Consider the following 18,320-nt stretch of genomic DNA (forward strand, 5'->3'; position numbering starts at 1 on the left):
TGAAATAAATATTATTAATGCCCATCTTACAAATGAAGAGACAGAGGTTTAAGGAGGTTTAGTAACTTATCTGAGTTAACACAGATTGAAAACTCTGGAGCTGGGACTTGAACCCAGGTCTCGTCTCTGACTCCAGAGCAGCTTAACTCACTACTTTGCTGACCGAGTTGGGACTTTTTGGTGAAGCAAAAGTCTAGACCATTGGCTCTTAGCCCACCAAAACCAGACACACCAACCCTGGGGTAAGATGCCTCAGCGTAGAAGAGGCTTCCTAAATTGAGATGACAAAACTGGTACAGAAGCCAGCTGCTGTAGCACCGTGGAGCTAGAAATCGCCTTCTCCAAAAATAATACTCTTATCAGTTCCCGGCTTGCTTTCATTTTTAATTCACTTTTCTGATAGTTTGATGTCTCAGAAGGTTATCTGTTTGTTTGGTGAAGTGAAAGTGTTGGGAACCTAAGCAGAAAGTGGCTATGTCTGGAGAAGCCAAGGAAAATGCACAGCTCTTTGAGTTTGGGGGAAAGCAGATTTTAGAAGCGCCAGGGAAAAGTAGATACAATGTCTGAGCAAGAGCTTGGAAAGGAGGGATGACTCATTGTCTGATGAATGAATGTGTTCAATACAGTCACAAGTGATTGCTGCAAGGAACAGGGATGAAAGAGACACCTAAAGAAACCAACGTGACTACATGGGGAGCAGTTAGAGTCCAGCTTTTGTCTAAGTGAAGAAAAAGGGGCCTGTAACCAAGAAGAGACAGAGAAGAAGGGTATAAACCTCTGAGAACTCTGTCAGGAATACCAGGTGGGCGAGCTCTGGGATGCTAATAATAAAGGACCTGCCTGAGCAGTTAGCATTCAGAGTGAGAGGAGTGACAAGCAAGGCACTCAGCCACCTGCTTCAGTGAGATGATTCAGTGTAGCAGATAAAGAGAGGGCATCTCCATCCTCCGTTCTATTTCTGTTTTGCCTTTGACTTCTTTTTTAAAGAGAATGGCCTTTCTGCTAGAAGGATTAAAACAAATATGGTTAAAAGGAAGTTGAGCCTAAGAGTGTAAAGAAGGAACAGAGCCACTGGCTTCTCTAAATTAGAATCTGAAAAATAAAATGAAAATTATGTTCAAAGTCTTGAGACCCGTGTATGTGAAGGCATCGTGGGGGTTGAGAGAGAGGCAAGGAGACAGGATAGGGTAACTGTTTTGGTTTGCAGCATGATTTATGAGCATTTCTAAAGAGAAGAGGTGATCTCTTGGAGCTAGCATGAGTTTGGTAAAAACAGGTCTTGCCAGATTAGTTCCTTCCTTCCCTCCCTCCCTCCCACAGAAAAGTGCATGGATCTTACACATACCACTTGATAACTTATCAGAAGTAAATATACCCGTATGGCCACCAGCCGGGTCAGGAAATAGAACTTCACCCTGGCCAGGTAGCTCTATTGATTAGGGCGTCATCCCAATAAGCCAAAGTTGTGTGTTCGATCCCTCATCAGGGCACATACAAGAATCCACCAGTGAATACATAAATAAGCGGAACACCAAATCAGTTTCTCTCTATCTCTCAAATCAATAAATAAAAATTTTTTTAAATAGAACTTTATCAGCACCCCAGAAGATTCTCTCATGCTCTTTCTCACACTAATTTCCTTTTCCAGAAAGATTTGCCAGCCAAAAAGATTATACCAATGTTATAGATGCAGAGGGAGCTTCCAGTTTAGGAAAGCATTTGGCAGAACTTCACAATAATCTAATAGGCCAGGTAGAGAAATGATGATAATACGTGTGGATTTGTAGCTGTTTGAACAACCAGACCTAATAAGTGTTTATTTATAAATGGCTCGGTGTCAACAGAGCCTTCACTCCTTCCCTGCAGCAACGTGCCAAAGAGCTGGCGTCAGACTCTGTCCCGTCCAACTTGCATTCAGACTCTTATGTGAGGACATTTTGGCAGATGACACAGATCACAGGGATGATCAACATGTTGACTGCGTGACAGAACGAGAATTCAGAAGAATAGTGGCAGGCTAGGAAGAGGGGCCCAGGTAGTAAAGTGACATTTTAAATTTCGTTATTATATGTTTAATCTTCTAAATAACCATAGTCATGTTTAAAAAATAAATCTTACCACAAAGAAACACAGATATGGTGTTCTGTCACCCATACTGCTGGTAACTTGCTTTTTGTCTGCTGATTTGTGTGCAGGGCTGTGTTGGGGAACCTCGGCTCATCCGAGGATTGATTGTGTGAACAGCTTCCAGGGATTTGACGCAGGCAGGCCCGGTGTGAGTCAGTTCTGTGACACTGCTACCAAAACCTGGAGGTGGCCTGAGGAGTTAGGAGTAGGATGGCCCTGGGGCAGAGGTGCCTGGGCCCACTGGACTCTGGGGGATTGGCCAGGCTGGAGCCCTGTGGGTAGGTGTGGGTCCCATGACTACAGGGATCGGTTGGTACATGGAGCAGCATTGTCATGAAGGCAAAGGATTTTCAGTCACACAGAGAATGACTGCAGGATCCCATGATGCCAGATTGTGAAAGGGGAGCTTTCTCTGGACAGTCGGTTGCTCCTAAGCTTCAGAAGGGGCTGACCCTCTCTACTTTGAGAGGATAGACTTGGGACCAGTTGGTACAAGTTTCATGAAACTAGACTTCAGCTAGGCATCAGAAGACATTTCTCTAACAGCTGGAGAAGTTTGGAACTAGCCCCAAGGCTGCCTTGTTCAATGGTTGGCTTCCTACTGCTCTAGTCTTCAAGTACTCGGGAGCCAATGATCAGAGATTGCTATCCCAGGTTAAAGGTTGCGCATTCTGTCTAGTTACCGCGAATGCTGGTCCTCATATCAGTGCCGGGCCTACTGACAAGAATCACATTAGTTCTGGCCAGGTGGCTCTGTTGGTTGGAGCTTCATCAGGGTTGCTGGTTTGATTCCCTGTCAGGGCACATACCTATGTTGTGAGTTTGATCCTGGGTTGGGGCAGGAATGGGAGGCAACCAATTGGTCTGTCTCCCTGCCCCTCTCCCTCTCTCCTCCCTTCTCTCCTTCTCTCACCTTCCTCTCTCTCCCTCTCTCTCTCTAAAATCAGTAAACATCTTCAGGTGAGGATTTAAAAAAATCATGTGGGGCATTTATGAAAAATCAGGTTTTTGAGCCGCATCTTCTGAGATTGTGATTCAACATGTGTAGGGTAACGTTTAGAATCAGTTAAAATTTTCAAAAAGTTTCCCACATGCTCCTTGGAGAAATGGCTGATTCCATGGCAGGTGTGGGAAAAATACAATATCTTGTACAAAGCTTGTTCTTGTACAAGGAAATGCTCAAAGAATGATGTAAACATGTCATTAAGACACAGGAGCCAGTGCAAAAAGCCTCTGGTGATTAAATCAGGGATAATTTGAGCATCAAAATAAATAATGATAGAAATGGATTATAATCCATAGGATAAGTAAGAGTTCATGAATCCATTACTGGTAATGAAGGAAGGAAGGAAGGAAGGAAGGAAGGGAAAAGAAAACCTCTTCTTTAAAGTAGGGTGCCAACAAGTACAGATAGAAGAAATAATGGAGTTTGAATATCATCATGTGACAAGCATCATAGTAATAATTATTGTAAGTAAGAATTATTGACAGATGCTAGAACTAGTTTGATGAGGAACAGCTGTCTTCATATTTCAAAGTGTCTGCCTACAAAATATTTATTAATTTCAAAGAGACAAATAGTATTTTTATGGTGGAGTAATCTGGCAGATGCCACCAGGACCAAGTCATTGAAGTGAACACCACCAGTGCGGGCCTGGCTCGCGTGCCCCCTGACGTGCTGCGCCGAGAAAGACGAAACACCGCTGTGGTGGTCTTCCTGCCGACATGTGTAACCTTCATGCAATCACGAGGGAGACTGCGCCCCAGGTGGTGGTGATGCAGAGCTGCATTTGAGAGGCACCAGATGTCTGTTAGGAAGGTTCTCTGGTGCCCTTCCCTCTGAGGCCCCCTTATCTCTCTGGTGGTGGGCAGATTGTGTGTGTGTGTGTGTGTGTGTGTGTGTGTGTGTAAGTGTAAGGAGATCCTAGAGATACTCTTGTGAGGGCTGTCATTGTGAAAAATTGTGGGGACCCATATTTGCTCACGTGCCTGGCTTCCGGTCGGGACCTGCATGTGAATGGGTCTGGTGCACACTCCCCCCCCCAACGGAGGCAGCTCCTGAGGGGCCCAGCGCGGTTCTTTCCACTCCTAGGTGGCGTGAGGATTGTTGCAGGCTGCATGTTTTATTTATCCTGGGGCTTTACTTTTATGTAGAAAAGTTGTCATGTGGCATTTATATTTTTGGTGAACCTGTTCTGTTTTTACATAAGTTGGTAATTGTCCGTGTCTATGTTGATTGATTAATCAATTACTTAACCCTATTAATCCTTAGATGGCAGGCTAATATAAATCCCTATTGAGCCATTTCAGGATTACACATCTTGCAAGTCCTTGTATTTTGTGGATAGTCAAGGCCACACACGAGGGCACAGCAAAGCGAGGCCACCAGAGGAGAATCTTTCTCTCTGGGCAAGAAGGGGAGCGTGCACAGCTTCACCAGGCAGAGTCGTGAGTGACTCCGAGCCCAACCACATACATGTCCTCTGAGCCACTGCATCGCATCTTCTCAGGGAGCATTTCAGAGCAGCGGCAGTTCTTACTGAGAGAATGAAAAGAGCCCTGGCCTGTGTGGCTCAGTTGGCTGTAGCAGTTGTCCTGTACGCTGAAAGGGCCACCGGTTTGCTTCCTGGTCAGGGCACATACCGAGGTCGTGGGTACGATCCCTGGTCAGGGCACATACAGGAGGCAACCGATCACTGTTTCCCTCTCACGTCAGTGTCTCTCTCCCTCCCCACCCCCACTCCATCCTCCCTCCTTTCCTCCTCCTCTAAAAATCAATGAGTATGTGCTTAAATGAGAATTTTTAAAAAGAGAAAATGAAAAAAATGTTCTCCTTAGAAACATGGAGGACTCATTAGAGAGCACACACCCCAGTGTGTCCCCAGTGTCCCTCAGCTCGGACCGGGACTGTGGGTGACATGTGCTCTGCCTCCGGGGGCTTAGCGGGGGCTTCGTGTTTCCTCAGCCCCCATCTAACCCATCAACCTCACCCTTATTTCCCGTCCTGGAGCTCTGCCTTTTCTAGGTTTTTCTCCTTTTTCTAGCCCTTCTTCCTGTTCATCCCAGCAGGATTTCTGTGTGTTTTCTGTTTCTGTGCACACACCCTTGGTTCCAGCAGCACCTGCTTTGTGGCCATGTGACCGATTTAGCTGCAGAGGACCCCACACTGAAAAGGGCCCAGCTTGGTTTAATGCTCTGCCCTTGCCATCTTGAAATTTCTTGTGGTTTTTGAACAAGGGCCCCACAGTTCTACTTTGCGCTGGGCCTGAAAATTATGTAGCCAGTCCTGAGAGCCAGGGATGGACAAGGGCAGCGCCTGTGTCTGAAGTGGGCAGTATTCTTATGGGCCCCTCTGGTGTGCTTGGCTGCACACCGAGATCAGCTCCTCTACCCACCCACCAACACTTGCTCAGCTTTCGTTAAAATATGACCTCTGACCCTTGGCAGATTGCCCACATCGGTCACCCTGACCCAGATGATATGGTTTCTGCAAATGCAATCACTTCCAGTCACTTCCATTTCTGCCGTACTCCCCCCTCCACCCCTCCCAAGATATACAGAGTAGCAGCTGCTGCTGTCCCTCTGCACACAGGCAGCTGACTCGCCTGCTGATTGTGAACATCCCAGCAATCCAAGTGCTAATGGTATTTATTCAGTCTAGCCTGCTTAGCCCTGAACAAGGTTTATTCTCATTTATCTCGTCGGAGACGAGCTACGTCCTTAATATCCTTCTGTTGACTTTGAGCACACCAGCGCCACTGCTGTCACTGTGAGGCTGGCCCCTGCTCTTTTAACTCTCCAAATCCCCAACTGCCAGGACATTCAACTTGCACCCAGCAGGACCCTCTACCCCTCACTCTTCCCCGTGCCCCGGCAAAGGGGCACGACTCTGGTCTAGATCTTGTAGGCTGGGAGGGGGTGAGGTCAGCTGGGCTTCTGGGCTGAATAAAGCTGCTGGTGTCTGACTCTCTGGGCCACACTGGTCTGGAAGCACCCGGTTCTGCTGTCCCTGCGGGGTCGGACTGAGTGCCGTGGGAAATGCCTCTCCCGGCCTCCCTGGGCAGCCCTGACAGGCCGTTCTCAGAGGGTGTTGTGTGGAACCTCTGCAGTGTTCGCAGAGCTGCTGAAGCCCCGAAGCCTGGGGTAGAGCCCAGATTTCTGTGGGGGCCCTCATGTGGGCCGGTCAGAAGAAAAGGCCAGGCAGGGCACGGGTCGAGGGCTGCCAGAGCCACTTGGCTACTGGCCCACATTTGGGCCGTGGTCTTGCCGTGTTTACCCAGGTCCTTCAGAACTGCTGCAGGTGAAGAAGTAGATTTATTGCTTTGTGAAAGTGATTTCAGCAAGTGACAAAAGGCATCAAGCTTTCTCTTTTTCTCAGTTTCCTTCTCCTGCGTGTTTACTTCCGGTCTCCCGTACTCTAGGTGGGCTTTCCCCTTCGGGTTGGGGTGGGCCTGGCTGCTGCTGGCACAACTGTAGGTGCTACCGGCTCACAGCCATCTCCGCTGTGGAGAAGAGGACTTTCTCCTGACTCCAGTGTAGAAGACAGAAGGGCTCTGATTGCCTGGTCCTGGGCCACCCACTGAGGCCAGGAGAGGCTATGATGGGCCAGCACTTGGCCACAAGCCCTCCCCTGTAGTCCAAGGAGTTGTAGCCTACTCCATCAGGACTATGGGAGTGGGGGAGGCAGCAGTGCCTCACAGGGAGGGAGGGAGGGAGGGAGGGAGGGAGGAAGGGGAAGGGGAAGGGGAAGGGGAAGGGGAAGGGTGTCAGTGCCAGGAAGCTGGGCAGATCTGGGCACACCACCGCATGGCCAAAGCTGACCTGACCCAGGAGTGGTGAGCTATGCCTGGTTTAGCATCTCCTTAGCTCATCTCCTGTCCCCAGAGTCACTTTCCTGAGACAGGTCCTGCTCCTGGCCTCTCTTGTGTTATTTCTTACTCCCCATTTTGCCCTGGGTGTGAGCTGAAGGAGGAGGAAGAGGAGCAGGTTCCGTTTGCTGGGCAGTGTCTGGGTCCTGTGTCTGCCCTTCTTGATCCCACCCAGCCAGCAACCTCCTTGGCACGGCAACCAGCCTGGCCTCCTGGTATCAGGTGAACTATACCACAGCCCTGTTTTTCATGACTCTGCAGGGCAGCCACCCACTGAATGGTGTCCTTGCCTCTACACACACGATCATGCTGTTCCCTCATCATTTGAGCATGAGCACCTGCCCACAGGCTGTCTTCCACACTGCTCCTGGGGCTTCCTGCAGTCTCACCTCTCCCATGCAGCCCTCCTGGTTCCTCTGGAACCCCCACAGACCTTAGGTTCAGAGCCACCTGGTCTGGCATAAACCTATATAACCATTTATGTATTCATTCACTCTGAAACCTACAAGTATTATCTGGTCCTGGGGCTTCCCCTATGTGTAAATCCTGGCTTGTTCAGTGTTGAGTGGCAGAGAGCAGGCTGAGCTTCCCCAGCGACCTGTCCTGCCTGGGGGCTTCTCTGAGCACTTGCCCGGCAGTGACTCGCCTCCCCATCTTCCAAGGACAGCGAGGCCCGCTCTAACCCACACTGCAGCCCCGTGGACAGCAAGTACCAGGGAAGCCGTATCTCCTATTGGCTTTGGGCATCTTTTCTTTACACCCAGTGAATCAGTTTATTCTTTCTCTGGGGGATCCCAGTGATTTACCTGCAATCACATGCCTGTCCTCTTTACCCCTGAAAGTTTGTTTCTTGCTTGTGCTTTGGTTCCCTTTAGGGGTTTAAGTCTTTTTTCCCCTTCTACCAAGTAGGATCTCAGCAGGCAGAGTCCAGGTCTTCTACACGCTGTCTCACTTCTCTCCCAACACTGCCTTTTGTTGGTGATGGGGTGGCTGCTCTGGAAGATGCCCAGGCTGGTCGGTGGACCCAGGTCTCCTCGGGTGCCCACTCTGTGCCTGAGCTCTGATCTTGACTTCTCAGGTTTGCTGGGTAATTGTCTTGTCTCTGGGTCTTGTTCTCAGTACATCTGTAGACTAGGACGATGCTTCACACTGTCTATGGCGGGCCTCGACTCTGCCACTCTGTGACCCCGTGAGGACGGGGCTCATCGCCAGTGCTCCCTGAAGCTGATACAATGTTCCCTGGGCCTTGCAGCCTCTCTTCCTTGGGAGGCAACATTGGATGTTTGTGTGGTGGTTGTCTTTTCATAGCCCTGCCTGCTGTGGATGAGTGTTCCTCAGGCAGATGATGGCAGAAATAGCCCTAATTAGCTCACGATTTGCTGAAGCAGCTGCCTTTCTCAAGTTGGGTGAGGGGCTCAGCTCCCAGTCCCTCATGCCTTGGTGCTCACCTGACTGTCTGGGAGGAGCAGTCAGCCTCCCTCCCCAGAGACCCCGGCCCATCTCCAGGCTACTCCTCAGACACACGTGGAGTCGCAGTGGGACAGGCTGGCACACACCCTGCATGCCCTTTCTGGCTGAGACGGACGCAGAGAGGTGAAGGCACCTTCCATTTTACAGCAGGAAAACGGGCTCAGTGTGCTAAGTCTGCCTTGAACCTTGAAGGTAGTGCCTAGTAGGAATAGAAGGGTGGGTCACCCAGGACTCACTCGGGCCCATCACCAGGCCACTAGGCAGCGTTTATGGAGTGCGTTGCGTACTGTGTGCCAGGGCCTCTCCGATAAGCAGCAGTGTGCACATGCTCTTATTACCTGCCTTCCCCTTTCTCTGGGTTTTGGACCAGGAGCTGACTCCCTCAGACTTGCCTATACCCTGCCTCCTTCTCCAGTATGCCATGAGGACCCCCTGCCAAGGTTGGGGGCTAGGAGGAACAGGTGCTTTGGGGGCTCCAGGGAGCTGGTGGCTATGCTAAGGTAAGGCAGCCAGAGGTTGGAAGAGGTTTGGTACCCTTTCTGGGCTGTCTGACCTCTGGCCTTGCCCCTCCCCTTGCTGCTGGCCTCAGACTTGTAATGTACCTGCTGCCTTTTTTCTCTGAAGCCTCAGAAGTGGCTGGGGAGGGAGCCTTGACCTTCCTCTAGGGCCTAATGACCTAGGTCCATGTGTTTGGCACTTGCTCCTTAACTGATCACTAATTTGATCTGAGAAAGCAAGGATTCTGCAAAAAGGTATCCTGCCAGGGTTCCCAGCCATGTCCCCTGCCTGGCACCCCGCCCTAATGGAGGGCTCACCCCCCAGGCTGCACGCCCTTTCAAATGCAGGAGGGCTGTGTCTGAAATGTGCGTGCGAATCCCGTTACTCTTTCTCCAGTCTAAAATTCGGAGAGTTCTAGAGGCAACTCTGGATTTGAGAGTTTCAGCGTTGCCTGTCTGTTGGTTGGCACAATCAGGGTTATGCACATGTGTTCCTTCATTCATTCCCTATTGTTTGGGGTCCTGTAACACGGCCCGAGCTGTGCTGAACACTGAGAATACAGGGGAAGGGAAACCGCAGCAGCCCTTCTCATACAGCAGAGGGTTTGGTGGGGAGGCAGGGGGTTGGTCCTGTTTTCAGATCTGCGCAGCAGTTCAGAGGCTCTCTGGGTCTTGTGCTTTCTTCTTGCTTTCACCCAAGTGTTTACTCGTGCTGTGTGTGCTCCACCCAGGAGAGCAGAGGAGAGAAGAGTGGGTCCCTGCTGCTAGGACCCGTCAGTAATGGCCCCCCCGTATGTGATGTGCCTGGGGTTATGGAAGAAGGGGCACCCAGCACGGGCTTGGGGGAACGTGGAGGAAGGCGTTTTTGCCCAGGGATGGCTGGTGTGGTGTCATCTCCTTAACCGCCCAGATTCCTGGGCTGGCCACAGTGGTATTACCCCAAGTTGGTAAAACAGGTGTAAAGTCATGTTTTCCTGGGCTTCCTTCCCCTTAGCAACCCAAAGGTCCAGGTGGAGGCCATCGAAGGGGGAGCTCTGCAGAAGCTGTTAGTCATCCTGGCTACGGAGCAGCCTTTCACTGCAAAGAAGAAGGTGGGTTTCTGCTCCCTTTCTCCTGCCCAGTCCCCAGCACCCCTGTGGGGCCTGAGAGGCCATCTGCTGGGTGGCGTAGGGGGAGAGGTCCCACTCGCCTAAAGCAGCATGCCGAGGCATCTGGAGGCCTGGGTGTAGCTCCCATGGTTTGGAAAGTTTGGGGTCCTATTCCCTGGCTTCCTGCATTGGGCCTTCATTTGTTGGCTCTGGATGGTGCTGAAGGTGTCTGACCTCTCTCCTGGCTCTCCCAGACCTGGGTTCTGGGGTGCCGCTGTGCCGGAGGGGAGTGGGTCGAGCCACGAAGAATGGGAGCTGGGCCGTGGTCGTTGACGCACCTCCATCTGCATCTTCTGGGCCTTGGGGCAGGCGCAACTCCGTACGGCCCCTCACCCTGCTGGATCTGTGTCTCCAGGTCCTGTTTGCTCTGTGCTCCCTGCTGCGACACTTCCCCTATGCCCAGCAGCAGTTCCTGAAGCTGGGGGGCCTGCAGGTCCTGAGGAGCTTGGTGCAGCAGAAGGGCACAGAGGTGCTGGCTGTGCGCGTGGTCACGCTGCTCTATGATCTGGTCACCGAGAAGGTGAGTGCCCCGCCTGCTCTGCTCCACTCTCACTTTGCTGTTTGCTTCCGGCCATTCTATCCAGGCCCCCTCCCATGTTTCCTCCACCCATCCCTTCATCCTCATTAGTCAGGGCTCTGAACCCAGGGTTTCTGAGACGTCAGGGAGGATGTCCCCTGGGAAATGACTGCTGATCTGAAACCTGAGGGCTGGAAAGGAGGGGTGGGGAGGGGTGCTGGCAGTGGTCCGAACAGTGTGCAAGCCTAGGGATCAATGTGCTGGAAGGCCAGAAACAGTCAGGGTTAGCCCTTCACTGAATGAAATACTATGTGGATGAAGCATGGGGTGGGGTTGTGAGGAGCAGGTGGAATGGAGCAGGTGGAGTGGAGCAGCTGTGTCTAGGAGCTGTTACGGCAGCCGGGGGACCCAGGAGCCAAGGGCTGGAATGATGCTGACTCATAAGATTCTAGAAACCTGGAGTTGCCTATTCTGGGAGCTTCAGCTCTGGGTAGGGGCTCAGAATGGCTGCCCTGAAAGGCCCTGGGGACCCCAGGTGCTTGCCACCTGGTGGAGACTTGGTGCTTAGCCCACTTTGGTCTTTCTGAGCCTAAAAAGTGTCTTAATTAAGGAGAGTAAAATCAGCCAGGCCTGGATTCTTAGTTCAGCTGCTGCAGAGAGCATTGGCAGGGCTTTCTCAGCTGCCTGTCTCAGGCCACGCTCTCCCTGGCACAGCCAGCCTGCTGATTGGTGGAGCAGGCCTGGGCAGCCGCTGGAACTGCTGCGAGTGTCATGGGCTGCGGGGCCCAGCCCCCTCCCTGCCCCTTTCTGTGCTGAGGGTCAGGGTCATCCACTGCTGCTTCACTCTGTCAGCTGTTGCTTTTGTGTGAGCTCGTCCTCTCTCACTCTCTGCTTCTCTCTCTCTCGGTCTGTCATGTCTCAGCCTGTTTCTCTCTCTCTTTCTGTCTCCCTAGCACCACCACCCCCGCCTCCTTTAAGCTGCAGAAACCCAGTTTCTCAGAACAGCAGGCAGCACTGTGGTGCTCGCATCCAATTAATAAGGCCCAGGCACAGCTGACATCCTGGGAATGGGCCAGCAAGCCTGGGGAAGGACGTGCACATTGGCTGTAGAAGCTGATCTCTCCGCTGTTATCTTGGGTGTCTCTTCACTCCCCCCAGCCCTGGCATGGTGGGCATTGGCATTGGCTCATCCTTGGGGGAGACCATTGGGCAGTCCCACCAAGGCTACCCTCAATCAGCTGTCCTGGGAACCTACCTTGGAGTCGCAGGTGTGCTGCGAAGATCAGGGAGGGACTGGTGTCTCTCCCCCCACACTGCACCCTGCAGCCAGAGAGCTGCAGGACAGATATCAGCGTGCTCTTTGCTGGAGGCAGTCAGGGCTTCTTTGTTCTGTGGCTCCTCAGGGATGGGTCATGAGGCACCTGAAGGTGGTGTGTCCGGTTGTCACTGGGGGTGCGAGTTAGGTGTGGGGAGACAGCAACTGAAATGCAGGCGAGTGCGGACCCTCCTCTGCTGCTCTTGCAGAGGTGGGGCCCGCTTGTGGTCAGCAGCCCACGTGCCTCGTGCAGCTGAAGGGCCACGGGGTGGTTCCTCCCGTGAGTATTGACTGGGTATCTGCCCTGTCTCCTGCTGCTCCAGGTTCATAGTCCCTGCTCGCTTGTTGCTTTCAGGCAGATACTTATCAGAGAATCATCAGAGCGTTTAGGCTTAAGGTCAATGCCCCAACCTCTTCTGGGGAGTCAGGGGAGTACCGAGATTTGAAGAGTGAAGCAGGTTAACTGGGGAGTTGGGTTGGGTGACGGTGCATCTTGAAGTGGGAGCTGCACCTCCGAAGTCCCTGGGGGGAGGCAGTGTGACCAGTGCCAGAGTGAGGGCGTGTGTGGGGATGAGGCCAAGTACAGGCAGAGAGAGGCAGATCCTGTAGGGCCTCGGAGTCCCAGGGAAGGGATTTTGTCTTTATCGTCAGAAATGCCGTGCTGTAAACCATTTGGGGCTGCACCGTCAGCCGTCAGAGGCCTGGAGAAGGCAGGGAGTGGGAGGCAGTGCCCTGTGGAAGTGCAGTGAGGAGCCGGTTCGTGGGGCGGAGCTGGGAGGACTGGGGTGTGTTTTGGAGGTTGAGCTGGCAGGACTCGGGTAGGGTAGGAAAGGGCACCCGTATCCCTCTCAGCCTTCTCTTTCCCAAGCTGTTGACCCCTGCTTCTGCCCAGCTGCTTCTTCCCCTCCCGGTGGCCCTCAGGGTCATCAAGTGACCTACTGTGGCCCCTGATCTTTTCTTGGGCCACAAGAAAAGAGTGGAGCAAGAGTGAACTCTTGCCTTCTCCATCCCCTGAATGCCTCATTCTCTCCTGGACTTGGCGCAAAAACTTCTTCTTTCTTCTTGCAGGTACATTTCCACCTTTGCTGACCCTCTACCTTCGCATAGCCTTCCTCTGACATTTGAAATAAGCTGCTACTTTGTCAGGTTTCAGGAGTTTCCACTCCTGCCTCTGGGAGCCTGGCAGGATTGGTTCTCACCACATTCTACTGACAGGGCTGGGTTTCTGCACGAGGCGAGCATATGTGACTTCCTCCCTAAACCTTGGCATCCCAGACCCTTGGCATCCGGGCCACTCTCCCTGGGGGGTGCCCAGCGCTCTGTGTGTTCTGTGTTCCACTGACGGCCATAACCTGCCATTCTTCAAAATGAAGTGGGCCCAGCCCTATTGTTGCGACTTTCCTGTATGTGGACCCTCCACCCATCCCTCTCCACTTGGACAGCTCCCATGTACCCCTCAAGACTCAGGGAAATGCTGTCCTCCTCTACCCCTGTCCCTGACTCCTCTGTGGGCGTGGGTCTGTAGCTGTGGCAGAGACGATCACATTGCTGGTCTAGCCAACACTCGCAGAAATGTAGATGCTGTGTTAATAATTGGTATTGAAGCTCGTGTTGTTGGATGAGCTGGTGTGCCGGCCGGTGTCTGCCTGTGTTTCATTGTTTTGAGTCCTCCCAACAGTCCTGAGGGGTTGTATCATCTCCACGTTGGGTCTTAGGGAGGCCAAGTGCCAGCCCAAGTTCATTCGGCTGTCGGAGGAGCAGAAATTTGAACCCAGACTGTCTGCCTCTGCACTACACTACCAGACAAAATTTACCATGCTCTTTAAGAATTACTCAGTTACATTTTTTTCTTCTGTTAGACTCTGAGTTCCTTGAGGGCAGGGACTGTGTTTCCATCTTCATTTCTCCAGCGGCTGCTTCGATGAATTGGGTGGATGGACAGACGGGTGGGAGAGCATTGGGAAGCCACGAATCGTGCTGACCTTCGTCCATTAGGGGCCTTTGAGGCCCGCGGGGATGAAGGAAGGAGGTTTGAACTCACGGACTAGCCACGTGTCTTCCTTTCTGAAGGGCAGAGCTGACTGCTGTCTGTGTGTTCTCTCCCCCACCCCATCGCTCGCACCCGGCCATGCGGATGGCAGATGTTTGCCGAGGAGGAAGCTGAACTGACCCCGGAGACGTCCCCAGAGAAGCTGCAGCAGTATCGCCAGGTGCACCTCCTGCCAAGCCTGCGAGAACAAGGCTGGTGTGAGATCACCGCCCACCTGTTAGCGCTGCCTGAACATGATGCCCGTGAAAAGGTGCTGCAGACACTGGGTGCCCTCCTGGTCACCTGCCGGGACCACTACCGTCAGGACCCTCAGCTCAGCAGGATGCTGGCCAGCCTGCAGGATGAGTATCAGGTACTAGCTGCCCTGGAGCTCCAAGATGGTGAGGATGAGGGCTACTTCCGGGAACTGCTGGGCTCTGTCAACAGCTTGCTGAAGGAGCTGAGCTGACGCTGCCCCACCGGGGGACTGGACTGGGACGCTGAGAGGTACCCGCGTGGGTGGGTTCTGCAGGGGACAGGCATCTTGGAGGACTTCCCTACTGGGGTCTGGGCATCACCTGGGCAGTGCCAGATCAGCCATTAAATGGAGACACGAAGGTCATTGTCTGTCTGTCTACTGTGTGTCTGTGCAGACTGGGCACAGCCCTCTGCTAGTTAGGTGGGTCAATGTGTGATAGGTCCAAAGGGCCGCTGGTGACACGCTGCGTGGTCTGCCCAGGGCATCCAGTCACAGGCCCCGTTGGGAAGGATCCGGGCTGAGGAGTTGGAAGACCCGGCCTGGGACCTAGTTTTACTACCCAGTTAGCTCTGTCACCTTGGGAGGCCACTTAACTTCCCTGAGCCTGTTTCCTCATCTGTCAGAGGGTTGTGCTGTTGAATGAGAGAAGACATGCACACAGGACGACGTGCACACAGGACGCCCAAGGTCCTGGCCCCTGTGCTTGTTCCTTCCCCCACCCGGCTACCAGGGGAGGCCTGGGGATTATCTGCTTGCCTCCCTCCCCCCACCTTGTACCCAAGTAATAGCTTCAAGGCCACTGGCCCTGGCAGGGGCCTGGGGGCCTCACCACCTGTGAGGATGCTGTGCCATCCCAGACGGCTGATGGGGCCCGACTGGTGGAAGGGTGCTGGGGAGGCTTGCTGTACCCCAGAGGCCTCACCCTGGGCGCGGGGTGATCTCACTACAGCTGGTGGTCAGAGGCCAGGCCTGCCTCTCTCTGCCCTTGCCTCTCTCCTCTGTCCGTGCTGAGTTGGGCAAAGCCCAGGGAGGAGGCCTCAGAGGCAGGGGGCAACCCAGTCTGGCAAGTGCAGGCCCACCCCAGAGAGGCTGGGAGCCTGCTGTAGGTTGCCATGGCAACCCCGGCTCTGGGCCTTCCTGATTTGGATTCTGGTGCATTGTTTATCAGCCTCTCTCAGTGCACCAGAGGCTCATTCCTGCTGCTCAGGCAGCCCCTCCCAGCCTGCATGTAGAAGGCTCTTCATCCTGGCTTTGCATATAGAAATCTCAATTTCACTGAGCTGAAGGGAAACTGAGCCCCAAAGAAACTTGGAGTAGTGGGTGGCTTATATCCCTGCAGTCCGTTTGCTCAGCCTCAGACCTTGTCCTGCCTGCCTCATGCCAGAGCACACAGGAAGCCTGAGAGAGGGCTGTTGCCTGCACAGAGCCCTCCCGGGTCACAGGAGGAGGCAAGAGCCCGTTTCACCAGGGTCGGACGCCTCAGGGTTCTGGCAGAGTGCGGGTCACACCCGAAGTCTATCAAGTGTTGGATACAGCCTCATTGCCTTTAAAATCTGTCAGTAGCTTTCAAAGTACATTTTATAGATGAGAAAATCATGGCTCAGGGAGGCTAAATGATCTGCCTAAGGTCACACAGCTTGTTAGTGGCAGAGCTGGGGTCTGCTGGGCTTGGATGTGCAGCTCAGGAGGGACTAGTGTTTAATTTGAGAGGCCGTGATGGGAGGCCCAGGAGAGATGGCGGAGCAGCTGTTCTGTGGCAGAGCAGGGCGGGCTTCAGAACGGAGGTCCTGGGGCTTGGCTAAGGCCAGAAATCAAGAGTCACTTTAAAGATGGGGTCAGCAGACTCTGAAGATGGATTCGAGAAAGGGGGGAGGTGACACATGGGGAGAGCTGGGGTTTGGGGCCGAGTCTGGTCTGGGCCTCATCCTGACAGAGGTGAGTGCTGAGGTTGCGGGAGCGGTACACTCTGAGCAGGGGCTGGCAGGAACATGGAGAGCTGTGGGGGCAACTTTGTGAGATTCTGGGGTACTACCGAACTGGAGCTGGCAATGCCCAGAGCCCTTGAGGCCTTGGTAACCACGAGAGTCTGATCTGGGATATGGGAAAGGGTCCCCTTGGAAGGAATTACACTGGTTAGAGCCCTCACTGAGGACCTCTTCTGCCCTCTGGGATGCTACAGAAAGGGGACTTCAGGCCATGAGCTCCTCGGTAGAGGCAGTCCCTGGGGCCAAGGAAAGTGCATCTGGGGTCCAGTGAGGGGAGCGAGATCAGTGCTGGGCTGCTAACCCTGCGGGCTGGGCAGTGGGGCTGATTCTGCCTTCTTACTACGCACAGACGAGGCATCAGGAATGGGGGGGTTGGGGCTGCTGGGTGGTCTCACTGGCCTCATCTGGGTTTGTGCTGGCCTTCTGACTGCCTGGGCCTGGGCCAAGGCCATGTAGCAGACCCACCTGCTCAGGTTGCTTGGGTGTGGGTTCCAGTTCCAGTGGTTCATCACTGATTGCTGTCTGCAGGTCTAGAAGGAGCCCTTCTCTGCTTGCCCTGAGCACCAGCCTGGGAACTGTGGCCAAGGAATGTGACCTGGGCAGGAAATGGTAATGGGGGAGTCCCAGGCATCAGTCCTTGGGGTGATGTGGCTTCTTCCTGCCAGAGCCCACAGGCTGCTTTCCTCTCCCGTCCCTCTCATGTTGGGGCCACTGGGCTCTCGGCCTATTGGAAGGATTGGCTGAGAGCTGTGACCTGCTGGTACCTCACAGGCTCTGGCTAGTTGTTGGCTTCTTGCTCCTGGGCTGGGCTGAACCAGGCCCTCCGTGTGGGGGGGTGACAGGCGTGGGGAGTGGGATGGTCCCCCGTCTGATCACTCAGCCATCTTGGTTTTTAACAATTCACTTGTTCATTCATTCTTTCATTCAAATCGTATTTACTGAGCACTTCCTCAGTCTTAGGCCCCAGGGTTCTGAGATTAGTAAGTCACAGGCCTTACTGTGAGACAGCTCGCAGACTGGTGGGAGAGGCAGTTACAGTGCGACATGTTCGTGATGTGGGGAGGCCTTGGTCAGCGGGAGCTGAGGAGGCCCCTGAACTAGTCGAGGGGGTCAGGAAAGGCCCCCCAGAACTGGTAGTTGCCGGTGAAATGGTGAAGGATTCCAGCCCTAGGAAGGCCTGAGCTGAGAGAGGGCAGCCTGTTTGAGAACACTTGTCATTGTCATTGGGAGTGGTGGGCGTGGGATGCCTGAGGTGGAGCCACAGGGGTTGAGGGGACCACATTCCCCAGTGCGTTGCCAGCCTTGCCAAGGAGCAGACCCTGAGCCCAGTGGAGCCAGGAGCCATGGGAGCCTGGAGCTTTCTCCTGGCTGCCTCCCACTCATTCACAAACTCAGTCACAACGCAAATCTGATTTAGGACGAAGTAGGAGCCAGGCTGTGTTCCAGGGCCTGAAGTGGTAAGTACCGGAGAGGGGCAGACCGTCACAAACAAGTGTGCGGTGTGACGCCAGGCAGTGAGCGCTGAGAGGTGTGAGAAACATAAAGCACGGGAGGGGTAAAGAGTGTTAGGGAGGCCTCCCCGTGGAGATGCAGTGTGGGCATGAGGAGGCAAGGCCGTGGGCTGTGGGGGTGGGAGGAAGTGCTTTGTAGACCAGAGGAGCAGCAGGTGCAGAGGCTCTCGGGCGGGAGCATGGGGCGGGTCGGAGCTGGAAGAAGAGGCAGAGTCGGCGGTAGGGAGCAGGGTGAGCGAGGGGGGAAGGGCAGACCGCTGTGGTAAGGCCGGGAGGGTTTTCTGTGAGGTGGGAGCCGAGGCGAGTTGTGAGCCGAGGAGCAACCCTATCTGTGTGACTGACATTTTAACGGGACCACTGGTGTTGTGGTGGCAAGAGAAGGTGAAGGAGCAAGGACAGAAGCAGGAGCCCAGTGCAGGGTCTGCTGCAGAATCGAGGTGAGAGTCGATGTTCGAACCAGGGTGACGGTGATACCGAAGGCAGTGTGGCATGCTCAGATTGTAGATACATATCTTTTCTTTACATTTTATTTATTGATTTGGGAGAGAAAGAGAGAGAGAGATACTGATCTGTTGTTCCATTTATTTATTCACC

General features: G+C 53.6%; 1 protein-coding gene across 2 annotated transcripts in view; it reads left to right on the forward strand.

The window, feature by feature from the left end:
• SIL1 (SIL1 nucleotide exchange factor) overlaps positions 1–14,593 on the forward strand; it is a 249,525-nt gene extending 234,932 nt beyond the window's left edge. For both annotated transcript variants that reach the window (XM_037147617.2, XM_037147616.2), the window contains 3 exons: positions 9,957–10,053; positions 10,466–10,630; positions 14,084–14,593. In XM_037147617.2, coding sequence (XP_037003512.1) covers positions 9,957–10,053; positions 10,466–10,630; positions 14,084–14,440 — 619 coding nt within the window. In that variant the 3' untranslated portion in view covers positions 14,441–14,593. The remainder of the gene's footprint in view (positions 1–9,956; positions 10,054–10,465; positions 10,631–14,083) is intronic.
• Positions 14,594–18,320: the final 3,727 nt, after the last annotated feature.

Source organism: Artibeus jamaicensis, unplaced genomic scaffold (genome assembly GCF_021234435.1).
Source record: "Artibeus jamaicensis isolate MK-2021 breed Jamaican fruit bat unplaced genomic scaffold, CSHL_Jam_final contig_456, whole genome shotgun sequence".
Classification (NCBI taxonomy): domain Eukaryota; kingdom Metazoa; phylum Chordata; class Mammalia; order Chiroptera; family Phyllostomidae; genus Artibeus; species Artibeus jamaicensis.